This window comes from Corvus kubaryi, unplaced genomic scaffold (genome assembly GCF_017639235.1).
Source record: "Corvus kubaryi isolate FWS band 111438036 unplaced genomic scaffold, C.kubaryi_AGA036_p1.0 split3-73, whole genome shotgun sequence".
NCBI lineage: Eukaryota > Metazoa > Chordata > Aves > Passeriformes > Corvidae > Corvus > Corvus kubaryi.
In genome coordinates this window covers 25,494,708-25,520,506 of record NW_024582091.1, presented here as the reverse complement: position 1 = coordinate 25,520,506, position 25,799 = coordinate 25,494,708, and the positions used below count along the sequence as shown (strand labels likewise).

Sequence of the window (25,799 nt, the reverse complement as noted above, 5' to 3'; positions counted from 1 at the left end):
GAGTTCCAGGCCAGAACATTTTTGGAGCATAAAGACAAGAGGCATTTGGATCCCAGCAAAATTCACTGTGATCTGCCTAATTCTCATGGAACTGAACTTCACCACAGTTGTGCACAAGCTTACCTTCCCAATGCAGCTTCTAGAGAATTATTCAGATGGATATTTCTTTGAAGACTTATTTTACATGACTGACAATTGCCTCAAACTGTGAATATGCTAATAAATAAATACATAAGCTGACCTCCTACCCTACCCCTCCCTCCCAAAATACAACTGGAAAACAAATTTTGTGCCTTTCTTCAAGCAAGAAAACTGGTTTGGGATACACTTTCTTTGTATCCGGTTTGAATCTCTCAGCCAATGCTGAAATGCATCTGCTTTGCTTTGGTATGTGAAAACACATGCACTACAGAAATAAAAGCTTCAGAAAGAAAAAGCAGAAAAGAAGAGAATTATTGAACTGTTTTTAAATCTTTTGAGTTGAAATACAAGTGATGTAACCAGTCAGCCAGTGTAAGCTCACATATCATTCATCGCTGTTTCCCCCTCTCGAATCCCAGCTTCTGGCTCTGGGCTAGACAGCTTTTTCAGCTCCTCGCCCTGCTCTGAAGCAGGCAGAGATGAGAAACACCCAGCCACCAGCAGGACCGGGTTCAACTGTTTCCCTTTCCCTCCAGCCACTCACCCCACAGAAGGGCAAACACAAGTTTTTTTCTGGGACTGGACAGCCCCTGTCAGCACATACATTTTGGAGACTGACTATTCAATGCTGCCGTCATTTAAACACTGCCCCATCCAATACCTGGTTGATGCGCCCAAAGTTGCAGCCCTCCGCCACAGCTCCTGCCCAAGTGGGGAGCCAGGGCCCTGCTTCTCCAGCTCCAGAATAACCCCCTCTCCCCAGGATTCTGTAGTCAACAAAAATACCAGGGCAAGGCACAGAGGGAGCCAGAGGTATTTATATACTGTATCCTGACCAGTGTCAGTGATTCCAGTATCCAGAAATGCATAAACCTATCTCAGAAAAGCCATCGGCACCACAGAAAAATACCATGCTTCAAATTTTGTCTAAGCAGCTTTAAGCATACAGTGTGCTTTTCTAAGCCAGAAATAATCTGTAAATAAGAAGATTGGTAACAGGTACACAGCTGAAGGTCTCCTCTATGACAGCTCAGTCACTGCATACTGTGCTAGAAGCAGGTTCTGTTAAAAGAGAAGACAAGCACTCAAGTATTTGGCAGTGTCCCCTCCCATGCACGTATCAAGAACACTCCCATATTATTGTGGCTAAACCAAGTCATGGGTTCTGCTTCCAGACCTCAGCTGTCCCTCATGCTAAGACTGTCAATAGAGCTTATAAAGTAATAATATTAATAATAATGAAAACATACATACATTCATAAAGAGAAAATACCTCTTCTGCCTCATTCACAGTGATCTGAATCTTCAGTTATTAGAGAAAAGGAAGGCTTTTGTTTTTATTTGTACAGAAGCACTAGCCCAAGTCATTCTGGAAAAGCAAGCTCTAAATATCTCCTTGGCAGCCGGGGAAATAGGACACCAAAGATCACATACTATTTTAAGTGTAAAAAAAGTATAAAATTTTATTTGACAAGTTAGCAAATAATAACATTTCATTATTCCATTACAAGGAAGTGTAGTTGAGTTATAACTACACTACATGAAAGTTAATTCTAAGGTGAACAATCTGACCTACTAGAGAGTTTAGAATGTACATGTCTACTGTATCTAGTTTATTTTTAAAAGGTATTTTGTACAACTAAAATTCTACTAGGTGTCAGACAACTTCAAAAACATCTAACATAGCAAGCTTCAGAACTGTTCTTTTCAGATGATATCATCTTTTTTCAGAGATAACTGAAGTTTCCTCACAGCTTTTAGCAGCTGAAGAGAGCTTCTGCTTTTCTGCCCAGGACAAGGTTTACACATACTTTCTTTTACAGTGACTGCAACCTCCTTTGTTTCCTTTTGTTCACCACCCTTTAGTTTGACGTGAGTTGCCCCTTGCTTCAATTTCTCAGTTTTTCTCTTTAATTTCTGCACCTAAGAAAAAAAAATTACTAATTAGCATGTTACGTACTCCGAAGACCCACAGCTGTAGAGCTGACTGGACTTCTACTGAACTCCAAACTACAGGTGTCTAAGGGACATTAAAGAAAGAGAAAACTTTAAATTTAGTAACCTTGCACAGTTGTCTCACTGTAACAGAAAACTGACCTTGCCCATACAGAAACCACAGAAAACTGACCTCACCCAAACTCAATTGGTTTTTGAATCCCATCGCTCCCTAACATAAAAATGCTTGCTTGAGAGAGATGGAATATCATCTCTTAATAATCTATACTTACAACAGTCTCTTTCCATTTCAGATTGTACTACCCTAACAAAAAAACCAAAGAACAAATAAACCTCTAAAATGTAAACTGTTAATTATCGGTTACTGGATCTAAGCAGCTTATTTTGAAGCCTCCTTAAAAGAAATGGAAAACAGAATAAATAGGGTTAATTGCTAAAGAATGTTTTTTAAAATGTCAAATAATGAGTCTTGACTTGCACTTTGCATGAAAAGGTCACTTCCCAATGACAAAATTAGGCTGGAAGCATTCCAAATGCCAAGGTAGGCTTTAAGTCCATTTCTAAAAATAATTAACTTTAATTGCATTCTAGAACATATTATTAACTGTGAAACACAGAGATTAGCATTGCACTTTTAGTGTGGCAGGTTCTAGAAAGAGAAATATGCATCAGAAATATTAAGATTGGTCTGTACAAAATACAAATAGAAATGTCTCAGTGCAAAAGCACCAGAAAAAAACAATATAGGCCAAGGAATTAGAGGAATGGCCTGTATGGATAACCAGGGCATGATGGACAGTAATCATACAGACACTATTTTCAGCATGACCCTAAGGGGTGTGCTCTGACCAGGCTGTACCAGAGCACAGAGGACTTGCCAGAAGATCTGCACACCGATAAAAGGCAAAGACGATAACAAGGTTGCTCCACATTGTATGTGCTACTCCTCATCATCTCAAAACAAAGGCAAGCTGTAGCCATAAAGATATGCAAAAGAAAGAAACAAAGGTGCAGTTGTTGTCTACTGTCTTAGGTTCCTGAGGATGAAGTCAGCAAGACTTTGAGGCAAGGAGTAACACTAATTGTTGGCTCTTCAAGAATAAGAGTTTTATCAAAAAAACCAGTAGACATTGCCAAGAGAGGCAGCGAGGACTCAGCAGTCAATGTCCTTTTGTCCATATTGCTAACATGCAAGTCTGACACATCTGCTATGACATAAAGCACCTCTATGCTTGCAATTACACGGACAATAAAAAGTTTAAGTGAATAAACTCTATCAAAAAATGACTGGGAATAAAATTGGTCAGATTTAAATTAACTATCACCTCCCTGTTTCATAAAGTCTCACATTGAGTTTTATTTTGGCTCCTGTATAAGCAAAGTTCTCAGGTAAGTCTATTTGTCTTGAAACATAAGATGAAAAAACAGAAAACAATCAGAACTATGGATTGAATGTTTAATCATATGCTCCAAACCAAATTGCTACAAAAGAGTTAAGCAGTTCAGCTACAGAAGAGTGATTTTATGTAGGCATATCTGAAAAGTTGTTATGTATGGCTCTAAACTAAATACTGACAGAATGAGGACTCACTCAGTTTAAGGGTTAAACAAAACTGAAAGGCTTGTCCAGCTATTATTTTTGGAGAAGCTCTGGTCAACAGACTAATTAATAAAAAAGCTTCAATGTTTCAGTAATATAAAAGACACTTAATCCAGTCTGTAAAGGAATTACAGCTTCTATTTTCTCACTCCCCTGAAGGACAAGATACAAAGGAATGAAATTTCAACAGTTTGTCTTAACACGGTGAGCAGAAGTGACAGACAGAGCAACCCAACTCTGTATTGCAGAACTGCCACAGGGCAAGAAGCTTTCCCACCAGAATACATTCCTAACTGCCAGTTGTAAGCACTTTTTCTTGATTAAATGAAGGAATTGGAGGTACAAGAATATGAGACAGCATTCTAATTATAATCACCCATACTGGAACACCGTGGCTTTAAACAGTCCAGTGACATTCTAGCTGATGACAACAGGAGGCAGAGTTGTGGCAGCCTTTCAACTAGAATGTTACTAGCTAGAGACTTTACATTTCATTCTTACAGTAGCCTGATGCTTTTTCAGCTTGGATATTTGTTTTCTTTTGCTCTCCATTTGTTTTACAAGGCAATCCAGCTCCTGTTTCAGGTCTTCACAAGCTTGGAAGTCTTGAGTCTCCTGTATCTGCTTCAGAAGTTCTTGATGCTCACTATTAAAGACAAGAATGGCAATCTAAGTATTCATGATATGATATCTAGGATTTCTTCCTGCAAGAGTTGCTTCTTCCTGCAAGAGCCATTTTGTGCAGACTACAGAAATTTAGCATTATTTCTACCCTCACACAATACATATTAATCTGGAATATATTAACTTGAGAAAAGGAAAAGGTTTTCCTGTGAGTCTGATTTTCTTGTTCCAAATTTTTAGCTGATGTCCATCTTACTTCTCCTCTTCCTACAGGCATAACAACTACATGTGTAATAGTGTGCAAAATGAGATTTTTGAAAGTGAACAGCACCTGTGAAGTACAACATTTTCACTTCCTGCACAATTTAGCGTAGACTTTGAAGGCTTAGTGTAATACACAAGTATTTTTTAAACTAGTACATTCAAGTTACAATTTTTCTGACAAATTATTCAAATTTAAATATTCTACTCAAAAAGTTTTACAGCAAAGTGGGCTGCTTAATTAAACTAATCAGATTAAGTAAAAGAAATTGTGTAGATCTTGATACCCAGATACCTGAACAAGTTGAAGCCAGAGACCCCCTCTTAGACAAGTAATCCCTTTACAAAAGACAGAGCTTCTTTTCTGACTTTTGAGTAACTGCTTTTCATTGACAGTTTAATTGAAGAAACTGGTTGTTGCTATAAAAAAAAAAGCCTGTCCTTGAACTGCCATGAGTAAGACAGACATTGCTTTTTGAACATGCGATTGCTTGCCAGTTTAAATTTTGCCACATCAAGGATTTCGAATCAGTGTCAACATCCTAACTGGTTTAATCAGCACATCCTCATCTGTTCAAACCACAGCTCATCATGTTGGCATGTCTGCTACAGCCAGCTACAGAGCTTTGGTCCACAGTCCCACAAGCCTGCATTAATGAAAGATGCCTAAGAACACAACAGGTTGTAATCCACATTTACCTGCATGGCTAGAAAGATACATACACTCCCACCTAAAGTGTTACCTTCTTCCACACCCTGCCCATTTTCTGGCAGGAAACTGTCCCTCTTTCACAACCCCCTTACAGGACCAGCAGGTTCTCCTGCTATCAACAAGCAGAGGGTATGAGCACCAGACTGACTCAGCACAAAGACCCAGCAGGTACACTGGTAAGGAAAGAACACAGAGTGAGTACAAAGGAACAGGACAGATGTTGTGACAGGACTATTCATGCCAGACCTGTACTAACCCATTCCACCACCCAGGCTGACTGCATCCTGCAGGCCTACTCAATATTAGCACCACCTTTGCAGCCTTCTCCAGGAGAAAAATTTTGGTTTATTCTGTATATCTCACAATATGTTTAAAATTTCTAAAAAGCACAGGTCTGAAAGGCTTTTCACTTGCTGCAGCTATTACTTTAGTAGCAGCCTGTTTAAATACGGGATGTGGAAGCAGAAAAACAAAACCAGTGAAGCACCAGGACAGAAAGAATTTTTTGAAAGAGAAAAATCCTACCAGTCCAGCCTGCTCAGGTCATTCTGTCAACAAGAAGTCCTACAGCTAAAACAGGCTAGGCTTGTCTGCAGCACCCTGTCGCTTCTCAGGGCTACCACTGAAGTCACGGTTACACACAACACCAGGGATGGGTACTCACGAGCTCATTTGGCCCAGCTTGTCTTCTAAGGCCAACAGAAGGTCTGAAAAGCTCCTGGTGACAGTGGGTGATGTGAAACAAGAGGATTTTGAAAGTGCACTGTGTCCTGAAAGCCCAGACGTAGCTTCTCCTTGTCTTCGTGACGAGATACATGGATTGCGATGCTTCATAATATGCAACACACTTTGTACATTTGCACTGACAGAATGGCTGGAGCTGACAGACTTAAAGAAGACTTATTAGTGGCTTACAGAAGTAATTAACAACTACAGAGCCTTACTCAAACTGTAGATGCCACTTGAGTGAGAACAGTGGTTTTCACCTACCTTCCCAGCCACAAAAGGTAGTTCACCAGCCTTTACATGTAATTGTGAAAGCTGAATTTTCTTCATTGTAGGATTTCTCTGCCGTAAGCAAATATAAGACAAGAAATTCCAATCTGCTGACCCAAGAGTACAATCTTAAACTTTTTTTTAGTAAGTAAAATTCAAGTAAATACACAGTGAAATGCATCACACCTCAGTTTTCTTCTGGTTTCAAAAAAAACAAATTTCCCTCCTGTATGTGTAACAAGTAAGAATTTCCAATAGCTGGCACATGTAAATTTTATTCCATATGCATGTAGGAGATTGTTTAACAATTAGGCTAACATTAAAGGAATAGAACCTTTTTTACTTACGTTTTCAAAAGCACAGTTGCAAAATTTTGACTGATCTGTAACATGCGTTGCAAAATAAATTCTCTGGATTTTGGCTATCCCCCCAAAACACACCATCTTAAGATGCTGAGCTAAAACTTTGGAAACTAATTTTTCCAGATAAACTGAAAGGCAGCTAAGACAGGACGTGGGGAATGGCAGTAAGACTTTAACAGAGATAATGGTAAAGCTGGTAAGGAAAGGTTTCCAGTGATGTCCTATCAGCCCCAGTACCATTTTAATTAATGAAGGAAAGAAAAAAAAGGGAGAAAATGAGTTATTTGGCACTGTTTGTCACTTTAGAAGTGGAGTAAAGTGCAGCAGATTAATCAAGTGCCTCTTACATCCCCATTTTTCACAAATTCCAGTCTCTGTGCGAGTCAGATGCTATCAGCAACAGTATGCTAATAAAAATTTCCACATTACCTTCCTAGGTTTTTTGTTCTTCCCATTTTCCTTTTCAGGTTCACATTGAGATGTTACTGAAGACATCAAAATTCTGTTTATATCCAATCCATTTTGAAGCTGTGGCAATAAGCAAAAGAGAAAACAACCATTTAATGTAATATTAGCAGTATGGAATAGCAAGGTTTAATTAATTCTCTCTTTCATGCTTGGGTAAGAACCAATTAAGAGCACTATTAACTGTCCTGCTTGGAAGGCATAAGCTACTCTTAAAAACTAAACAGATTACTAGGAAGGCAGGGTATCAGGCAGATCTTGCAGCTCTTAGTATTCCTCATTTTCGTATTCAGCTGCACTAGCAGCTGTATTTTTCCACTGTGACAACCAGCAACTGAGATAAACCAATCCTGCCACATGTTGAGGATCTGATAATAAAATCCAAATTATATGAATATTTGGCTCTTACAATCTGGGGACAGAGAGAACTAAGCCTGTCTGTGTAACACTGAGGTCAAACCTGCTGGACAATCCTCAGATTGCTCAGTGGTTCAAAGTTGATATCAAGGCCCATGATAAACAGGATGATAATCATTCCCAATTAAATGTAGGACAAGGACTTTGTTTTGGCACGTGCTACAGTTCTGACTAAACAATGCTGGAGTTCCACCACTAAAGTGAGAATATTCTGGCTTTTGTGTCATCAAGGGGAAGTGAACCACACCACACCCTGTGCTTCCCAGCCCAGATCCAACAGACCGAAATCCATCCCACAGTGTACTAATATGGTACCAACACTAGTTTAGCACTCAGTTTACTGCACCTAAGTCCTTTCTTGAGCAAATGTTTAGACTATCTGCTCTGGGAAAGTCATTCTTACCATGTTTTGCAGAAGATAAAATCTCTGTACTAGGCCTTTTGCTCTGCAGCAGAAAGCAGTCTAAGCAAGAAGCCAAAAAACCTACCAGTTTTCAACTGTGTCATTCTTCTGGATTCTGGAAGTGGTCAGACATCTGGGCTACAAATCTGCATGTTATTTAAAGCTTCCTGGACTGATGAAAACCCATCATCCTTGGATGAGGTATAAAAGCTGACAGCAGTGATGAATTAAATTAAGGCATCAGCTTTGCTTAGGTTCTTCCAATATTTCTCTTCAGCACTGCACCCCCCACCCCACCTCAAGAGAATTCCCCCACAGCTGGTCTGTCTCTCAAACTGGCTGCTACTTATGCACAAAGTGAGCTTTGGAATATGACTACTTTGCCCCTTTAATAAACAATTTCTTTGATTTTGCTCTCTTTGGCAAATAGTCCTCTCTCAGATGGATGGTGGCCCAGCAAACTGATTATGGCTTCACAGAATAATGAATTGTACAAGATCTCATTTGATGAACAACATTTCACTGGTTTTTTTTCAAGTATAACCCTATGTATTAGATTTCTACAGTCTTAACAAAGGGAGGAAAATAAACATAATAACCAACCTCACTTGGGATATAAGGTTTCATATGTGACCACTTTTGAGTTACTGTAAATTAAGTTTACCTGATTCAGTTACAGATTTTCTAGAAATTAATTTTCTACCTGGGTCACTTAGAGCAGTGTTGAGGCTGATGAACTGTATCACTAATACAAACCCAAGCAGAATCTTTCTTCATTGAGATATGCAACACACCAGGCAAGCTTTCTAATAAGTAGTTTATAACTGGTCTAGGTAGTGTTCCAGGAGTTCTGCCTGGGTAGTAAATATGTGGAGTTAAAGTGTAATGAAAAAAAGAAGGGTATTTTGAACAAAGAGAATAGCTTTCTTCAGTACTAAAAAATAAGGTAAAATAAAATCTTTTCAGTCTACCTGAGCAGTTTTATCTTGTATTAGCTTATGCTGATGCTCTTCTTTACAAAGCTTTTCTTCTAAGTGTTTGATCTTGTCCTGAATTTGAAGGCAAGAATGATTAGTCCCACTTCAATTTGTCATGCTGAATCAGAAGTCTGAAGGAGCTCGCAATTGTAATGTGGGGATAAAACTGGACTGTAGGAATTTTTAAAGCCCAGATTGAAAAAAGACTCATGCATACAAAGCCAGGGTGGCATTCAGTCAGGTATGCTTTAACAGAGGTAACTTTTGCAAAACTTAGTACTGTTAATAGTATGCCATAAAATTAAACCAAATGACTTTCAGACTGTCATTCCATGCATGCTTACTTCGGCAATTCTCTGAGTAGCAGTAAGTTCAAGACATTCTTTTTCTAGCACTTCAAGCTTTTCAAGTTTTGCATGCAGTTCCAACCGGTTCTGATCTTCCTCTTTCTGAAGCTGAGCCCGGAAAAAATAAGCAAGAATGGAGTTGGCAACTGACTGAAATTGTTTCAGACAGCAAAAAAACCCACCAAACCACCCCACACCACAGTAAAGGTGTTTAATTAGTTTAAATTCCATATTTTTTAAATTGCTAAGTGATGAAAAATACCAGGCAGACAAAGACAACTTAAGTTTCCAGCAGCTTTTTTGTCTACCAAGTGTACAAGTAGTAGCATGGTTTTGCTCATTAGGAGTTCCACCCAGGGAGCTTTTCATACAATTCATTGAATGGTTGTCATCAGTCAGAGTAAATTGCTTCTGTTTGCTAGCAGCCTGAGCAGAGCTGAGGAAAAACAATGGCCACAAAAAACTTCGGATCCTGCACATTTCTATACTTTTGAACTACATCGCTACTTTGTTATTATGCTAAAGGACTTCACCTGTTGTTGTAAAATCATTTTCTTTTCCAGTTCTGCAGTACAAACCATTTTTCTCATGTAATCCAGCTGTTTCTCCAGCAGGGAGCAGCGGCATTGTGCTGCACTTAACTGCACACTTGCATCTACAGAGAGAAACAAGACATTCAGTACAGCAAAGGGAGCTACACATTTAGCCAGACTGTCATTTCATTGAGAAATTCTGTCCTCGAAACAGGCAAGAATAGTTCTGTTAGTCAGAGCAAGTCATGTGGCTAAAATGTATTTTATATATAATCACAATGTTTTTTCAAAGCTAGTCCCTAATTTGAATTCCAAAGGGATGAGCACTGCAGTTACTTTGATTTGTATCAGCAGATACCTAACCAGAATCTGGTTTCTTCTCTTCTCCTATCTTTTCTCAAGTTAGCAGTGTTGTGTAAGCAGCTGCTTGCTTATTTTAAGAGTTAAACATACCACCTGAAACATGCTTAGTCTTTAAAATTGCTTTATAGCCTATGCATACTTGGTTTATATATGTAAGAAATATCTCAACTTGATTCACAATTATCAAGCTCCTGTTCCTCCTCAGTTCTGAAGCAAAAAATGAAAGGGGGCTGCATTAATTAGCAGTTTTTCAAAACAAAACACTCCCTAGATTATACAGTCTTAGTGTTGCTGTGGCTACACCTTATCGCTCAAAAGAAATACCTTTCCTCTGTTGCATCAGCTCTTGATGGGCTGTGTTCTTCTCGTAGGATCCCTGCTCTAAGACATTCTTGTACTGAGCAGCTGCTCTGGAGAGGCTGCACAGGTTATCTTCAGCCTGTGACTTCTCCAGCTCTAGACGGTGGATTTTTTCTTGCAGAGTTTTCAGGGCTGCCACTACAGCTAGCAAACAATGCAACAGCTACACCGTAAGTAACAGTTCCTATTTTGATGATGATCATTATTATTAGAAAACACTTCAAATTACAATATACTACCTAAATTTTCTTCCTAGGATCACTCCCAAAATTAATTATATTCCCCAGCTGTACACTAACATATGCAGAGCATACATGGGAGAAAATGGATGTGTTTCCTGCATAACTGAGGTATGAAGCTCTGGCCCAATGAGCAAAACTATTTTCCAAATGGCACCAAGCACAAAGAAATCATGGCAAATAGAATATAGTAAACCCTGGGGCTTCTCTTTAAATACAAGGAGAGAACACAGGTATCTAAGTGAAGTCACAAGTTCTGATGTAATGCAACTGGCCTGAACAGATTAAAAACAGAAAATGTGCTCAGAACAGGGGGAGAAATTAGATACAAAGGGACAATTTAGAAAAGGGTACATTCTTAAATACTTTATTGTTTCCAAAGGTAATGTTTCAACATCTAGTATCTTGTATTTGATGATTCTTTAAACCATAGAAACAAGTCTGGAAGATTTTGCTTTCAGCCTCAAATCAGTATGTGTCAAATTACACCAAAAATAAAAGCTGCAATTTCAGCTATAAGAAAAAGTTTGCTACGTCTCCATAAAGTATATACACTTGTGGAAGCTTAAGACATGTTCTGTAACAAGTCAAGCTTATTTCTGACATTTTGTAATTTATAGCTTCTTTATTCCAAACTCTCTCATCAAAAGAATACCATCAAATATTGCTACCTCCTTAATAACTTTCACCACCTTATCACAGACCTATTAAAAAACAAAAAAAAAACCCAAGCCAAACAAAACCACACAATAGCAAAAAACAAACAGCAAACAAAAACTCAAAAAAACCCAAAAAGCAAATACCAGATAGCAGAAAGATGAAGTAGGACCACCTTTTCCATCTTTCTGTTGGTATGCTAAATACTTCCTTAACCACTTAGCTACATAACACTAAACTGATCACTGTAATCCAAAAAGCCAAAGCTCTGTATGACATAAGATTACTACAGAAATCATAGATTTTCCAAGTGAAGAGCAATGATCACATGCACACTCATAGGCTATGTCTGTGCAATGTTGCAAAGTTGTCCATGATAGTAAGTCTGAGTATGGGTATCCTCATGATTCCCCAAGCTCTCCAGACATGTTAAGCCACTGAGCATTTGCCTTGTGAGCTCCAGAGAGCAGTCCCCCACTAAAGCACATGAGAACCGTATTTCATAGGGACTAACTTTCATGCTGCTAATTTTCGTGGGAGTCTGAATTGTTCAAAAGTTCTCCCAAGGAAACACACCACGCAAAAAAAAAAACCTTAAAGTGATTTTAAGCTGGAAGGAGTCAAATTTTGCACTATGCAAAGCCAATTTCAAGTCAGGGTACCATACTAATGATCTTTTTTTTTACTGTATTTGAAGTCATGAACTGCTTCTACTAAGTTTGAAGCATTCTCCTTTGCTTTCAGAGGAAGTCTGACGATTTTAATTTAAACAAATTTCAAAGCCAAAGTTTACAAGGATGTTAGAAGACTTGCAGAGGTTTCCATTCTAGACGTATGACTTCAGGGAGACTACTCCCTCAGGACACATATACATCCTGTCTCAATGTCAGACTGATAACTGCAGCAAGTCATTGAACTCAGTAAAATAGGATGGGGAGTTTGCTCAAGAGATTTCACATGGAACAATTAAAAAGACCATTTTAAGGACATATTTTGGCTATACCTTGGTTATTTGGGAGAGAAGGCCTGTCACCAGCAGCAGCTGCCAACTTCTTTGATTCTGTATAAACAAAGGCTGCAGGAAGCATCTGATCTGGTGGCTGAAGAAAGCTTCCTATGAAACTGTTCTTTGATTCAAAATCCATAGCCTGTACAAAGAGAGCTATTTAATGCTATTACTTCTTTACCAGTCTCTTTTTCAAAAGTATGTCACTGGGCAGTCCCTGGCTTTGTTTATATCAAACCAGATCATGTGCACCAATATAATAATAATAACAGTCGTAATAATAATAATAATAATAATAGATAACAACAACAACATCAACAATAATAATAATACCCACACCCCACCAGAAGAATCCTGTCTTTTAATGCAATTCCAAAACACTGTCTTTCATAACACTAAACATAGCTTCCTTTGACTGACCAAAATTTTCCAAGGTTTTTCTAGGTGCTTTCTAATAACTTAGGCTGATTTTTGTCCTTTTAAAACCCAAGTATTAACAGCATTTTCTACTAACTGTTTTACAGACTTCAGTGTCTTTAAGTGCTCCCTCCAGAGCAAGCATTCCAAGTTTTACAGCTGTTTTCCATTTGCAGCCTCCTTAGTGCTCTTCTCCCCATCTTTTTTGATGTAAAACCAAATTACATATGGTAAATAATGTACCATTATTACATAACAAAGACATAATTCTCCACATTTAGTGTTGAGATAACAGGAGGATATTTAATATGCAATATCTCCAGCATTATCTCCATTATTAGGTGCATGTTTTAAGTCCTGTTTCTTCACTCCCTTTCTGTTCCACCCTTTCACATTCTTTATTTTATGAGTAGCACATTTGAAGACAGTTCACACCCTGTCAAATAGTAATTTTTCTTGATACGACAGACATGGACAGTAAAATGTGCAGAAAGGGCTTTAGGCTAATACAACCCCTAGGAAGTTAAAGCAAGTTTGAAATCATCCTGCAGCTACCTATCAAAGTAGTATCAAGCATTTCACTTGATACAGTGTAAGTAGTGAAGAGTCTATACAGCTTCAGCTAATAAAAAACCAGCTTATTTGAAGGTTCAGTGATATAACAATTATGATATCACCTGTGTTTAAAATACAAGGCATGCAACTGGAACAGCCTTCCTGCTTGGTAAGGCTATTTACAGATGTTAGTCCCCAAGAAAATCACCCAAAGGAGGTATCTAGTAACAGGAAGAAGAAACAGACAAAGACTGGAGCCTGCTGATGAAGCACACCCCACAAAAAGCCATTCACACTGGGTGGCAAGCAGAGAAAAAAGTTTCCAATAACAAAAAAAGTTTCCAGGAACACTGCTCTTACAGCCTATTTCAAAGCCCATATAAAAAACCCCAAAAAAATCATCTTCCAGCCACACTGCCTCTTCAAGGTATGCAGTAAACTGAAGGCAAGCAGAAATCCGTCCTTCTTCCTCCAAGTTGTCATCACAGAGACATCAACAAGAGCATCTCTTTGCCAGGGCTTGCTTGACTTGGGGCCTCCCAAACACCACCACTTTTGTGTGCTAACAACCCCGAGGTCCCACCGTTCAGAGCAGCCCTGGTCCCAAAGAGGGGGTCTATCCAGGCTACCCTTGTGCCACAGGTTTTTTCCATGGGGTCCCGCCGGCATCCTACCCAAGGCTCTCAGTGCTGGGTGGGCAGCAGCAGCCAGCCAGGCACTCCACCATCTCTTGCAAGACATCCCATCTGGTGACCCCACTGTGTTTATGGCCACAAAAGCTATTTATGGGCCTCCCTACCTCTGTCCTAAAGGACTGGGAAAGACCATCCAGGGACACCTGACCTTAACAGCTGGCCAGGTCTATTGACCATGTCCAACAGCACAAGGGGCAACGGCAGTGAAAGACACAAAGCAGGGAGCAGCAGAAACCTCAGCAGAAAGTCCTGTGGCCACAGAGGTGGTCAGGAACAAGACAGGAGAGGAGATGGTCCTGGCATGGCACAGTGATCAGCATGGAGTTCCACAAAATAAGAGATAAGCAAGACTTAAAAATTTTCCTGCTGCTATTCAACCCCTTTGCATTGGTGATAAAAAAGACTAGCAAAAAAAAGTCCATAAAAATGAGCATATGCACAGGCAAGAAGTTTCCTGCCACTGCTGTGAATAAAGGAAGGCAACTTTGGAAACACCAGAGGAAGAAGGTGGTTTTTGCTCACACCATCCAACTTTCTGGCAGTCAGCATAAGTGGAGACTTGCTTTTCCAACATCCTCCAGTGGAACGTGGCTCCCCCACATGCCTGCACAGCTATACATCAATTACTTTCCTTATTACTTTCACATAAACAAGTTTTGCTGTTTCCAAGGAGATGGGTCTGTGGACAGTTGTAAGGAGGGCAGTGATCCGAAGCAAATAATGAATAATGGAGGGAATAAAGCAGCAGAAAATTTGAGAGTTTGTGGACAAGCTCAGTAATAAAAAGGTGGGGGGGGGTCATGGGGGATACCTATTTGGCAGAAAGGGAAATAAAAACCCTTTTAGTTCTGCAAGTGAAACCAAAGGGAAGTGAAAAAGGCCAGCTCACCTGCCTGGTGGTGGTGATTCAGCTAATCCGGTGTGGGCTTCAGCACAAAACCCCACAACTTTGCCAGCACAGCAGAGGGTAATACAAACCCTCCAGCTGGAGGGGGGAGCTCCCCAAGCTGCTCCTAAGAGCACAGGCTCAGCAAAGGGTGTGAAAGGAAACACCACAGGACCGAGACACCTGTGTTTGCAGAAACTCTGCTGCAGACACGGTTACAGATGCCTTGCTTTACCACAGCTTCCTCAGATACAAAGGCTGTGCGAAGCAGTGAGGGAACGGTTGCTATAGTGCTTTGAGGCTGTGTCAGCAGAAGTACTCTGATAGAGTTGCTCTGATGTAGATGAGTCCTAATATCTTAGCAGGTAAATAGCAACCATACTGCACAGGAGAAAAGTCTACAACCCTGCAGACCTCAGGCAAGGAGATGCACTCCAGGAAAAGGATCAGGTCACTCTACATCAGCATCACTAAACATCCTGGCCACTTCCAGCCCACTGCAACAAGAAACATATCAGGAAATAATGAAGTAGCTTGACGTCTGTTTGAACGTCAACTGTCCTACCATCAACTTCTTCCCCCTCAAGTATTTAAGCTTCAATAAAACCATCACAACCAGGTTTGCTTTTTAAAGTCTTATACAGCAAGCTTAAACCACTCTCTTATTCCATGCTGCCACTGCCGTGGACACCTGGTACACAGCCTAGAGAGGTGCTTTAAAGCAGATATTGCTTCCCAAACAGCAATGTTTGTACTAATGTAACTCCACAAGGCTTAGGGGGATTTAGCACTTGAACAACACTCGTTAAAGCAGCCAGAACATCGTTGTTTAGACAAGCCCTTGGTTGAGGAAAGCAGTGCACTCCTTCAAGTCTGGGCAAGAGCCAAGGGAGAAGTATGCATATTAAACAGAGGCTGACAAAATACCCCAGTTACATGCAGAGGGGAGGGGAAGAAGGAAGAAATGCTGCACTCCCACCTCAGCAGCCTGCACCACTGCGGTGAGCAGGGTGAAGCACTTGTGTTGTGCAGGTCATATCTGGAGTCAACACTGGCCCTTTGGGTTTTTTAAAGAGAAATGGCCCAGCCTCTGTTGGTGGATGCAGTAGTGATGCTCAGATACCCGGTGTTATTTTACCCAGAAAAATACAAAGTAACTGGTTCCAACAGTGGCTGCATCAAGCATGGGGTAACTTAGTTATGCCCTTGGGCTTGCCATGCGTCCCTTCCAACTTGGAATATGCTGTAATTAAACATCAGCCTCGGCAAGCCAGCTATGTTTTTCTCCAGGTCTGAGCTAGGAGGCTCATGGAGTTCTGTGCCAGACATTTGCAACCCTGTGCATGGTGCATGATGCCAGGCACAGTACATTAGATCTGGGACAGGACTGCATTAATGCAAATACTCTGCCTACCTCTTGCCTTGCTGCAGCTGGAGTGCTCATCCCTGGGGTGAGAGCACAAGAAAAGCTGGTCCCTTCAGTGGGACCACTTCTGCCTCTTGGCTCACCATCACATGCAGGCTGAGAGTGAGCTTGCACAAAGTATGCTGGGGAGCAATCCCACCATCAGGTCCATCCCTGTATATGTGACTTTCATGCCTTAGAAGAGAGCAAGCAAACTGGAGTTTGGTGCCTTAAGACAAACAGAGAATTTCCCATTTCATCAGAGGCATTTAAGCACTAATATGATTTACCTGTTTACTGTTTCTATTTACTTTTGCTGAATATGACCTGCATTAAATGCTAGAGTACTGGATTGGGGTGCTGTAAAAATCAATTGACATTTTAGTTACTGCTGTCTGGCCCAAGTAAGCATACCAACAGTGGAGAATTACTGAAATCCCAAGTGTTACAGAAAGACCAGTTATGAGTTCTTCATCACCGTTCTCCCCTCCTTTCTGTTTCTCTCCTCCAATGCAAGCCACATCATTACGAAGTTTTAAAAAAATGTCTCCTGAAGTGAAAAGTCCAGAAACATTTTGCCACATATACAACTACATCTCATACTGTAAAGCAGCATATGGAAAAGCTTTTTCCATATGTAAACTATAGCAGGCTCAGGGAATAATGCTGGCTTAACAGTCTCCCAAAAGATATACACTAAACAAATAATGTGATAATGTAAGGGATACTTTCACTAAATTCTCTGATGTTTGTTATCTCATATGGACACTGGTTCATTCAAATTGCTGTGAGGGCAGCCTTTTAGAACCAAAGAAAGAGGTGCTGTCAGAACACCTTCAAAGAGGAAAAAGAAAAAGCAGATCAAAGCATTTTTTAGAAAGAAATACAAAGATGTCTATCTTCTGGCCTGACCTACTGGGCATGCACAATTTATAGCGGGTTTTTTTGATAACTAAAAAACAAAGTCTCAGATGAAGCAAAGACTGATTCAGTGTTTATGTGACATAAGAGAAGTTCTAAAGAACTGCCTCAACACGCCTATACCAAGAAGCTCCCAAAATTCTGGCTGCTGCCTTGTCTTCTTGAGCCAAGCCTTGCTGGCTAAAGGTTATGTGAGAGGCCATTTTTGTGACACAATCCAAATTGGTCTATTTTTTTCCCCTTTCACTTTCCTTTGAGAATGGAGAGAAAAGCTTGGTCAGCTGTACTAGCTATGCTGCAACACTCAGCCTTATTCCCAACAGACAAAGAACAGCCCTTCTACAGAGAAAAAAAAGAAATAAATAATGTTGTGGGCAAACTGCACTGTTGTTTTGGGAACACCCAGTCTCTAGCATCCTGACACAACCACTTTAATCAGCCTGAAACACATGACATCGCTCAGAACATATCTAAGTAACTGATACTCCTGTGTCTCCTCTAATCTAAGTGGGTTAGACACGAAATGGTGGCAGCTGCAAAACTAATAGGAAGGGAAACCTCACTGAATCAATAAAACATTTCAATGTGGTTTTTAAGTTATGTCAAGTTCCACTTTACATAAGTTTAGAGCAAATGGCAAAAATTTATTAGAGAAATTAAGGAACCTGGGAGTGGTGTGAAAAACTGACACAGACAAATCCATGGGAGGCAGCTTGTTGTACAAACTGCGAGAATACACATTGGCAGCCTCAGAACTGGATACATAAAGGTTAAGTTCCCAGCTCCTTCTTTGATACTACTGTAGCAAAGCCCATCCATTCCTGAATATCAAGTCTTCTGCAGAACTTTCATACAATCATTGTTTTTCATTCTTGGAAGAAAAGGAAAAGAAAAAGCATTCTCTGTTTTCTCATGACACCGTATGTACTGTCAAGTAGGATAAAACCTGGCATTTTAATGAAAAGCCAAACCACAAACGACCCAACACATGCCCAAAACTCCTAAGACTTTTCACTGTGTCAGCATTTCACTTCTAAGCATTCACACGGATATTTCTCTAGTTCCTGTTTGCTAGAGAAAAAAGAGAGAACCAAAAAAAAAGAGGAAGAAAGAAAACGGAATGAGTTACACGAGTATTTTGTGAACAAGGCAAAGAAACAACCTGGTGGAGAAAAAACCTGTGATTTTTTAACAATTTTTTGGGGAATAGATTCTAACCTGGCAGTGTATCAAGCATGCAAACTTGGGTCAAAATGTTATTAGAGTTTTGCTGCTTTTTCAATGAGTACAGCAGACCAAATTCCTCATTCAATTGAGCCTTCATCCAAAAGTACATGATACACCCACAATCAACACTTTGTGGGGAAATCGAGTTGGTGCAAACTGCTTTAACTTGTACTTGCAGATAATAACTGAACTAGGCATTTAGAGGAGAAAGACTGCAAATTCCTATCTAGTAATAAATAATTCCTATCTTAGCATGAAAACATCTACCCTGTAATACAATGCTATCAAAATAATTACATTTATATATCTTTAATCAGTCCAAAGTAAACATAATCTTTTTGTAATAAGCATCAAACAAAACCCAAATACTATAAATGGTCACTAATATACTTCCTCACTTCACCCATAGTTCTGTTCTTATTCTTTCATGTACCTTCTGTTACATTTGGGTTTTGTCCCTCAACTCCTCTCTCTTTACTGTATTTAAATGATCCTATAGCTTTGTTCCTTGCCCTTTGCCATTTGATATTCTTTTTCTCCCACTCCCTCTTCTAGCATAAAAAGCTAGGATTTTTTCAAAGTAAAAATACCCATTTTCCACCCCTCCCCTCCCCCTCCCTGCTCCAACAAGAGTAACTATCAAGTTCCTTCCCTTTATACTTAAGATCAGGTTCCAACAGACGCTGCTTGCTCTTAGTACACTGACTGATGTGGAAATTGAAGGTGTTCTCCTCAGTATTCCATATGAAGAATGTAAAAAGCTACTTTTTATGTCCACTGTTATTTCCTGCTGATGCCATCACACTGTCTTCCACATGTAGTTTGTTTAGCTTAGTGTCTCCTGATAGATTGGAAGGCAGGAAGAAATTACTAGCTTTGGCTATAGACCCTTGACAAAAAAAAAGGAAGGCTTTGCTGTTGTGGAAAGGGAAGGTTTTCAAGGGCAACTGACTCCAGTATTAAAGACTGCATCTGTGCACAGGCACAATAATTAGATATTAGAAAGACAAATGCAAAAAAGAAAAGGCATATTAGGGTAGGGCAGAGCAAATATAAGGGTGGGTTGAAATGACAACCATAGTGAAGAAATGTAAGAGGTAGGGGATTATTATTGCAGGTGTTGACTCATTCACAGTAACCCCTTTTACTGCATGATAATTTTCACCTTTTATGTCTCAAATATTTATTGGTATCATTGAAAGATGGTTTTGAATGTTGCAACTTGCCCTCTAGGCAGATGAAACACACAGACTGTGTCCCCACCGTTGCCTTGGAATTAATTTTTAAAGTAGACTTCTGTTTTTACCAATATTTTCTCAGGGAAAGTGTCAGTCTCTTCATCCAACATCCTTTAACCTAGCCTGAAGATGGAGTAGGAGGTAGATTTTTAGACAGATAACCGTAAAAGCTTGACATGGATGAACAGAGAAACACAAAGAGGGTAATTATTCATAGGATTTGTCTCTTCTTACCAACTACCACACCTACATTTTTTCATATATTCCTGTGCTGCCGATAGCTAGGCACCTGGCAAGGAACAAAAACTTCATTCTACATTTCTACATCAGGCAGCCTAAGAAACAGAATGAGAAGGAAAAAAAAATTGTTAGCAAGGAAAAGATAAGTTTCACTCCAGGCAAGAAATTATTCCCAAAATCATATTTTGTCAGAAATAGTTGTCTTTTAATATGCAGAAAAATTGCAAGCAGATCTGAGTTAGAGCAACTCCTTAATCTTATTTTGGAGACCTATTTTGTTGAAGAATAATTTTAAATAATATCATCTGTTTATATGACTCAAAATAATCATAGCAATTCCAACACATCCACATTGCACATCCTGAACAAGCACAATATCCTAGGTATTAATGACAAGTAGTTTGTATATCATATGGTATAAAGAGTATTCAAAAATGCAGAAATGGTTTTATCACTATTTTTGCCCCGAGTTGCCTGGGGAGACTTAAAACAGTCAAAGCCGTTACTTGTTTCAAATAATCTGTATATTTAAACTTGCATGACTTCAGAGATACAGAAAAAGTAAATCTGAGTAAGATGCTACAAAATCCTGCACAATGTTGCAGGTAGAAAACTAACTTCAATTGATTATTAAGTTTTTAATAGGCATTTCTTCCCTATTAACTATATGCCGTTTCTGAATGCAAGGAAATTTAGTGGATCTCTAGGTTCTTGACTTCGATTCTTGCCATTGTGTGTGACCTTAATAAATCAGAGGGATGGGACTGATAAGGGACTGATGCTCCTTTCAGCCTCGGGGCTGAGTGTGGTAACAACAGGCTTACATTCCCTGCATGTAAAAGAAATGCAGGTATAGATCCAAAACAAGCAGCACGCTCAGTGAGGAGCTAACAAGAGCTCTGGTTTGGGGTAAAGAAACTCTATGAACATAGAGGTGTGTGAAGTCCCACCCTGGTGCTTGCCACCTTTATCTTCTTTGGACTCAGAATTTGGAGTCCTCTTCTGGCAGTGAATGCCAAAATCTGTTCTTTAAAACAATGAATAAAGAGTCCCTGTAGCTTTTCTGGTCTGTGACTTCATTTCATGTGGCTGCTGGTCACAGCATTTTTCTTTGTGTTATTGCTGGAAAACACCAAGGTCGATGTTAACAGCCTGCCAAAGGTGCTTAAAGGGCCTTTTGGGCTGTCAGCAGATATAAAATTCCCAATGAACAACGTTCCTTTTCTTTTAAAGTGCAGCTGGAGGAAACAGTGTCCACCTTCTCTGTGCTGCTACCCAGTGGTCAGAGCATTGGCCGGGAAGTGAGAGTTCCTGAGGAGCGTTCATGCCTCATCCCTGACCACCACGCTAGACTGGGAGGAGGAAGAGCAGGAAGGAAACAGGGAGTCACCACCTTTTCGTTTGAAGTTATGACCCTGTTCCAAAAAGCATGTAAGTCTCGAACAAGGACAAGGCAGCTGAGGCAAAATGCAGAGTATAACAAGGAGGTGTCTCTCTCATCTAGTTCAATCATCAAAACATAGTCCTGGGGTTAATTTATGCATTTTTGTAGTAAATAGTTCCTGGATAAAAAACAGCACTGGCTTGGGAAAGTTATCAGAAACCAGGAATAAGTGCCTACAGCTCCCTGTGTCACCTTCCTTCTCATTCACACTAGTGCCACACATTTGCCATCCTTTCCAACAGGATACAAATTCAACAACTGAGGTGATGGATGCTTCCCTTCCATTTTGCAATCCTCCTGAGCACCTGGGACACTCTCCTGGTAGTTAGGAGGTGTTGATGTAAATGCCTTTGAGCTAAAAGGCAATTTGTTAATTTCTGGGTTACTGTACTGAAGGTGAGCACTCTACCAAATACTGCCAGGCACTGAAGCCATCTGTGGCTACAACAGAAAAACCTGACTTGTTGGGCTTGGAGAGGTTTCACTCAGCAGGATCTCTCTTAGAGCTGCTTCACCTACTTCCTAGATCACAAATGGGAACAAAGGGAAGACAGGTTCCAAGATGCACAGTCTTGGGCAATTCTGAACACTTCTATCCAGAAACAGATTAACAAGAGTTCAAGTGGCTGCTCAGAGGAGTTTTTCAGAACTGCACTTGTAGTTTACCCATACTGTTTTCCTAGTCCTCAGTGTTTCAGTTTACATTTATACAGTTAAGTGGAGCGTAGTCAGAGAGTTGGCAAAGCACACCAGGACTTTAAGAGGCCCGTAGTTCTGGTACATCATAGCCCAGCTCTTCTCAAAGCAACCCACTCTCCAGCATAAACTATTCCACAGACTTTCTGCATGAAAGATTTGGTCTTCTAAAAACAAAATGGTGTCTAATTTACCCATCCCTGCTGTGTTTGTGACCTCTAAGGAGGCAGGGTGGCAGGGTTTGGTGCAAATGTACACCTGCAACACATAATAGGCCAGAACACATTAGATGTAAAAACACATGCTCAGAAGAAAAAAAAGGCCCCATCTTCTCCCAAATATAATGGTTTGGGCTTGACACAAAGCTTGAGCCTGTGTTCAAAGGCAGTAGAGGAGTAGCCTCTGGCTTTCTGGTGTCTCTTTGCAAAACATGAGTTACAGAACTTTGTTTTCTCAGAGGGTAGCTGTGAAGAAAAATGCATTTTACTGTGGAGTACCATTTATTGTGGCAACATGCCAAACCCCCATCTAAAAAGGGAGGGTGAGCTTTTAGAAGAGAGTCATCCCATCCTAGATATTTAGCAATTGGAATGAAGTAAGGTGTAAAGGAGAGCAGTTGAAGGTATGTAATCTACAATGCAGTTCCTTCTAGACTGCACAAGTTTTACTGTGTTATTATTAGTTCTCCAGTATATTGACTAAATGCATTCTGGAATAAAGTGCTCTTTTGCAACATACAGAAACTGGAACACACTTTTAAAAGTAAATATAATATATTTTCGATCTTAGAAAAGACACTAATACAATTACTAGATACTGTATTTTCAAACATAATTCTGCTGTTAGATGTCATGGCTAAAGAAGTCCTTATCTAGTTAAAAAAAAAGGAAGTTGATAAATCATGAAGGAAGGAAATACTGAGGTTTAAAACAGCCACAAATTTGTTTTTCTTCAGCTTATCATTTTGAAAACTCAACTGCTGTAATTCTGGATGAGTTGCCAGATTGTTTCCTTCATAATTCTGCATCTCTCTTATCCATTCTTCAGGGATCAAAAACAAGCATATTAACTTCAGTCAGTGAACACGCAAATCAAACAAACACATTCCCCTAACTTCGGGCTCTGATTAATTCCACTGGTAGCCTTTGACCTTGATTTCCACGATGACTTGCCGTGCATAAAGAGGCCTGACCTGGTATCAGAAAACTGCAGAGATTTGGTCTGGAAAAAAATAAAGCCATCCTCATCACTATTCCCTAAGTACTACATTAAAATCTATAAAACAAAGGGCTGAAATCTGAAGTTTAGGCCTTGGAGCCAGTTTCACAATCTGTTTCCTGTAGCCAGAGTTCATTTGGAGCCAGTGGAAAAAACAGCTTCTAAAAGATAAAAGGCAGTACTGTGACTTTCAATCAATCTTAGCGTTCAGTGCATGAATATAGCCGTACCAAAGTCTAAAACACCAAAGCTCCAGTTCTGATTCTGGTTCAGTCTACTGATCTTGGATGTACGTAGTCATTGTCAGAGACACCCAACAACTCATGATGAGAAAAATAAGATCTAGCCAACTTCTGGAGATCAAAATTTAGATAGAAATAAAGCAAACAGATGTGACATGCCCATTCACAGGAAAATGGGAGACCATAATGAGTGACAACAGAATGGGATGGGAAGCTGAAGTGGTAGCTAATGTAAAAACAAAACAAACAAAAAAACCCTCCAACAACATAAAAGGCACTGGCAGAACTATTTTCTTTGAACCCATCAGTTATGATGGGTGGAGGCCTCGAATGCTTAGAGAAGTCAAGACTCATATTTATTACAGGTAGTGATGATTTCAGCAGATACATTGTTCACGAGGGTGCCAAGGGCCTGGAGGAAGCAGCTGTGTGAAGCAGTCCAGGCCTGTCCACCCTACCAAACAATGGCAATGCAGTCTCCTTGCAGAAAGGATTTTATGGGAAAAAAGAGACTGGTCTTCCTTGAAAGGTACAGGTAAATGCAAGTTTTAAAGAAACAGTTCCAGAAAACAGAGGGATGTCAGATGAAGAAACCAGATTCTTTACAAATAAGAGAGCTGTTGATGGATGGTGTTGGGGAGCCAGCCCAAGCTCTGCTCCTGGACTCAGAAGTGGGTTCTGCATCTTTCTGTGGCATAAGACTAGCTTGTTCTGCATTGACCTTCAGTTTTGAGATCTGAATTTTAAAATGGGAAATGTGTATATGAGAAGCTAAAAATAATTGTGCAAGACCCTATGTAGGCCCAGTGTCCTGTTTTTAATTAACTCCCAAGTATTCTTTTGCCTTTCTGTATATTCAAAATCGTAGTTTCATGATTGCTTCAATGTGACAGCTGCAAACAGTTCTGCCCTTGTTTTCCTCTTTTTTCTGCCAAGAGGTGAACTGGATCAAGGAACTGACTTGGCTGAAAATTAAAATTTATCAAAAACAGCACCTTTTTTTTTCCCTGCAGGAAAAGCAAGGAAAACAGCAATACCAGCCTCTTTAGTGGCAGATTACGCTTAATCACAGAACGGCTGAGGTTGGCAGGGACCTTTGGAGACCATCTGGTCCAACCCCTCCAGTCAAGCAGGGCCACCTAGGGACAGCTACCCAGGACCGTGTCCAGGCAACTCTTGAATATCCCCAAGGATAGCAAGTCCACAACCTCCCTGGGCAACCTGTGCCAGGGTCTGGTCACCCTCACAGTAAAAAAACGTGCTTCCTGATGTTCAGAGGGAACCCCCGCTGTTTCAATTTGAGCCCCTTGCCCCTAATACTGTCATTGGGCACCACCGAGAACACCCTGGCTCCATCCTCATCGCACCTTCCCTCCAGGGACATATAAATGTACGGATATATACACGGGTAAGATTTCCCCCCGAGCCTTCTCTTCTCCAGCTTCATCAGCCCCTGCACGACTGGGATTAAAAAAAAAATCCCCTTGGATTAACTTGAATAAAAATACCGCGGAACTGTTGCTCAATGTGAATATTCCGGGGATTTCCCCCCGCCAAGCCCTCTTTTATCCCACGTGATGACGGGACTGCGTTTCCCTAGCATCGGCAGTTTTTCCCTTCCCGCTGACGCGCTAATTTAGGCTACATCCCAGGCTCCGCCTCTGGCACGCTTACGCGGTCGTTTACAACACGTGCGTGCTTAAGTGCTTGCCGGTGCAGAGCTCTGAGGCAAACCCGCTACGGGGACTGCTTCACCCCGGCTGCCGCCAGCCGTCGGCGCTCCATAACCTGTCGCGACAGATCGCAAGCCCCCCCAAAAGCCTAACGAGCAGGATAACGGGAGTACCGTGCGCACATCCCGCAGCGAACGCCCTCCCTGCCCCTTCCCCGGCAGGATCCTGGCCGTGCGGCGCGCTGCCTGCCGGGACACGTAGTCTTCCCCCGCGAGGGCCACAGGACCGCCTTTCGGCCGGACTACATATCCCAGCACCCCCTCCTGGCACTGCCGCTCCCCGCTGCGACTCGGCCTCCCGGCCGCGAGCGCTGAAAGGCGATTGGCTAACCGGCGTGTCTGTCATCCGGGCTGCCCGTGCTGGGCGGGGCCATTTTCCCCCAACCCTGAGTCAGGGGACTGCCGGGGGTCGGTGGCGGTCCCGGCGGGGACGGCTGAGGGGCCGCCCTGGGAGAGGCAGGGTC

At 40.8% G+C, this 25,799-nt stretch overlaps 1 protein-coding gene across 10 annotated transcripts; it reads right to left on the bottom strand.

Annotated features, from left to right (window-relative positions):
- Positions 1-1,575: 1,575 nt before the first annotated feature.
- CEP57L1 (centrosomal protein 57 like 1) lies at positions 1,576-25,773 on the bottom strand. 10 transcript variants are annotated; one of them, XM_042016381.1, is made up of 13 exons: positions 25,450-25,531; positions 20,014-20,098; positions 16,387-16,606; positions 12,417-12,561; positions 10,482-10,661; positions 9,795-9,916; positions 9,259-9,369; positions 8,909-8,986; positions 7,082-7,180; positions 6,285-6,362; positions 5,959-6,182; positions 4,199-4,343; positions 1,576-2,064 (listed from the first exon to the last, which is right to left on the bottom strand). In XM_042016381.1, the coding sequence occupies exons 3-13, from the start codon at positions 16,414-16,416 to the stop codon at positions 1,849-1,851; spliced, it is 1,428 nt and encodes a 475-aa protein (XP_041872315.1). In that variant the 5' UTR covers positions 16,417-16,606; positions 20,014-20,098; positions 25,450-25,531; the 3' UTR covers positions 1,576-1,848. The 10 variants fall into 10 exon arrangements, 9 of the variants coding, with proteins under 9 accessions (XP_041872315.1, XP_041872319.1, XP_041872320.1 ...); XR_006014078.1 differs by lacking the exon at positions 1,576-2,064 and adding an exon at positions 5,326-5,467 and having other exon boundaries at positions 4,221-4,343; XM_042016385.1 differs by lacking the exon at positions 16,387-16,606 and having other exon boundaries at positions 19,998-20,098.
- Positions 25,774-25,799: the final 26 nt, after the last annotated feature.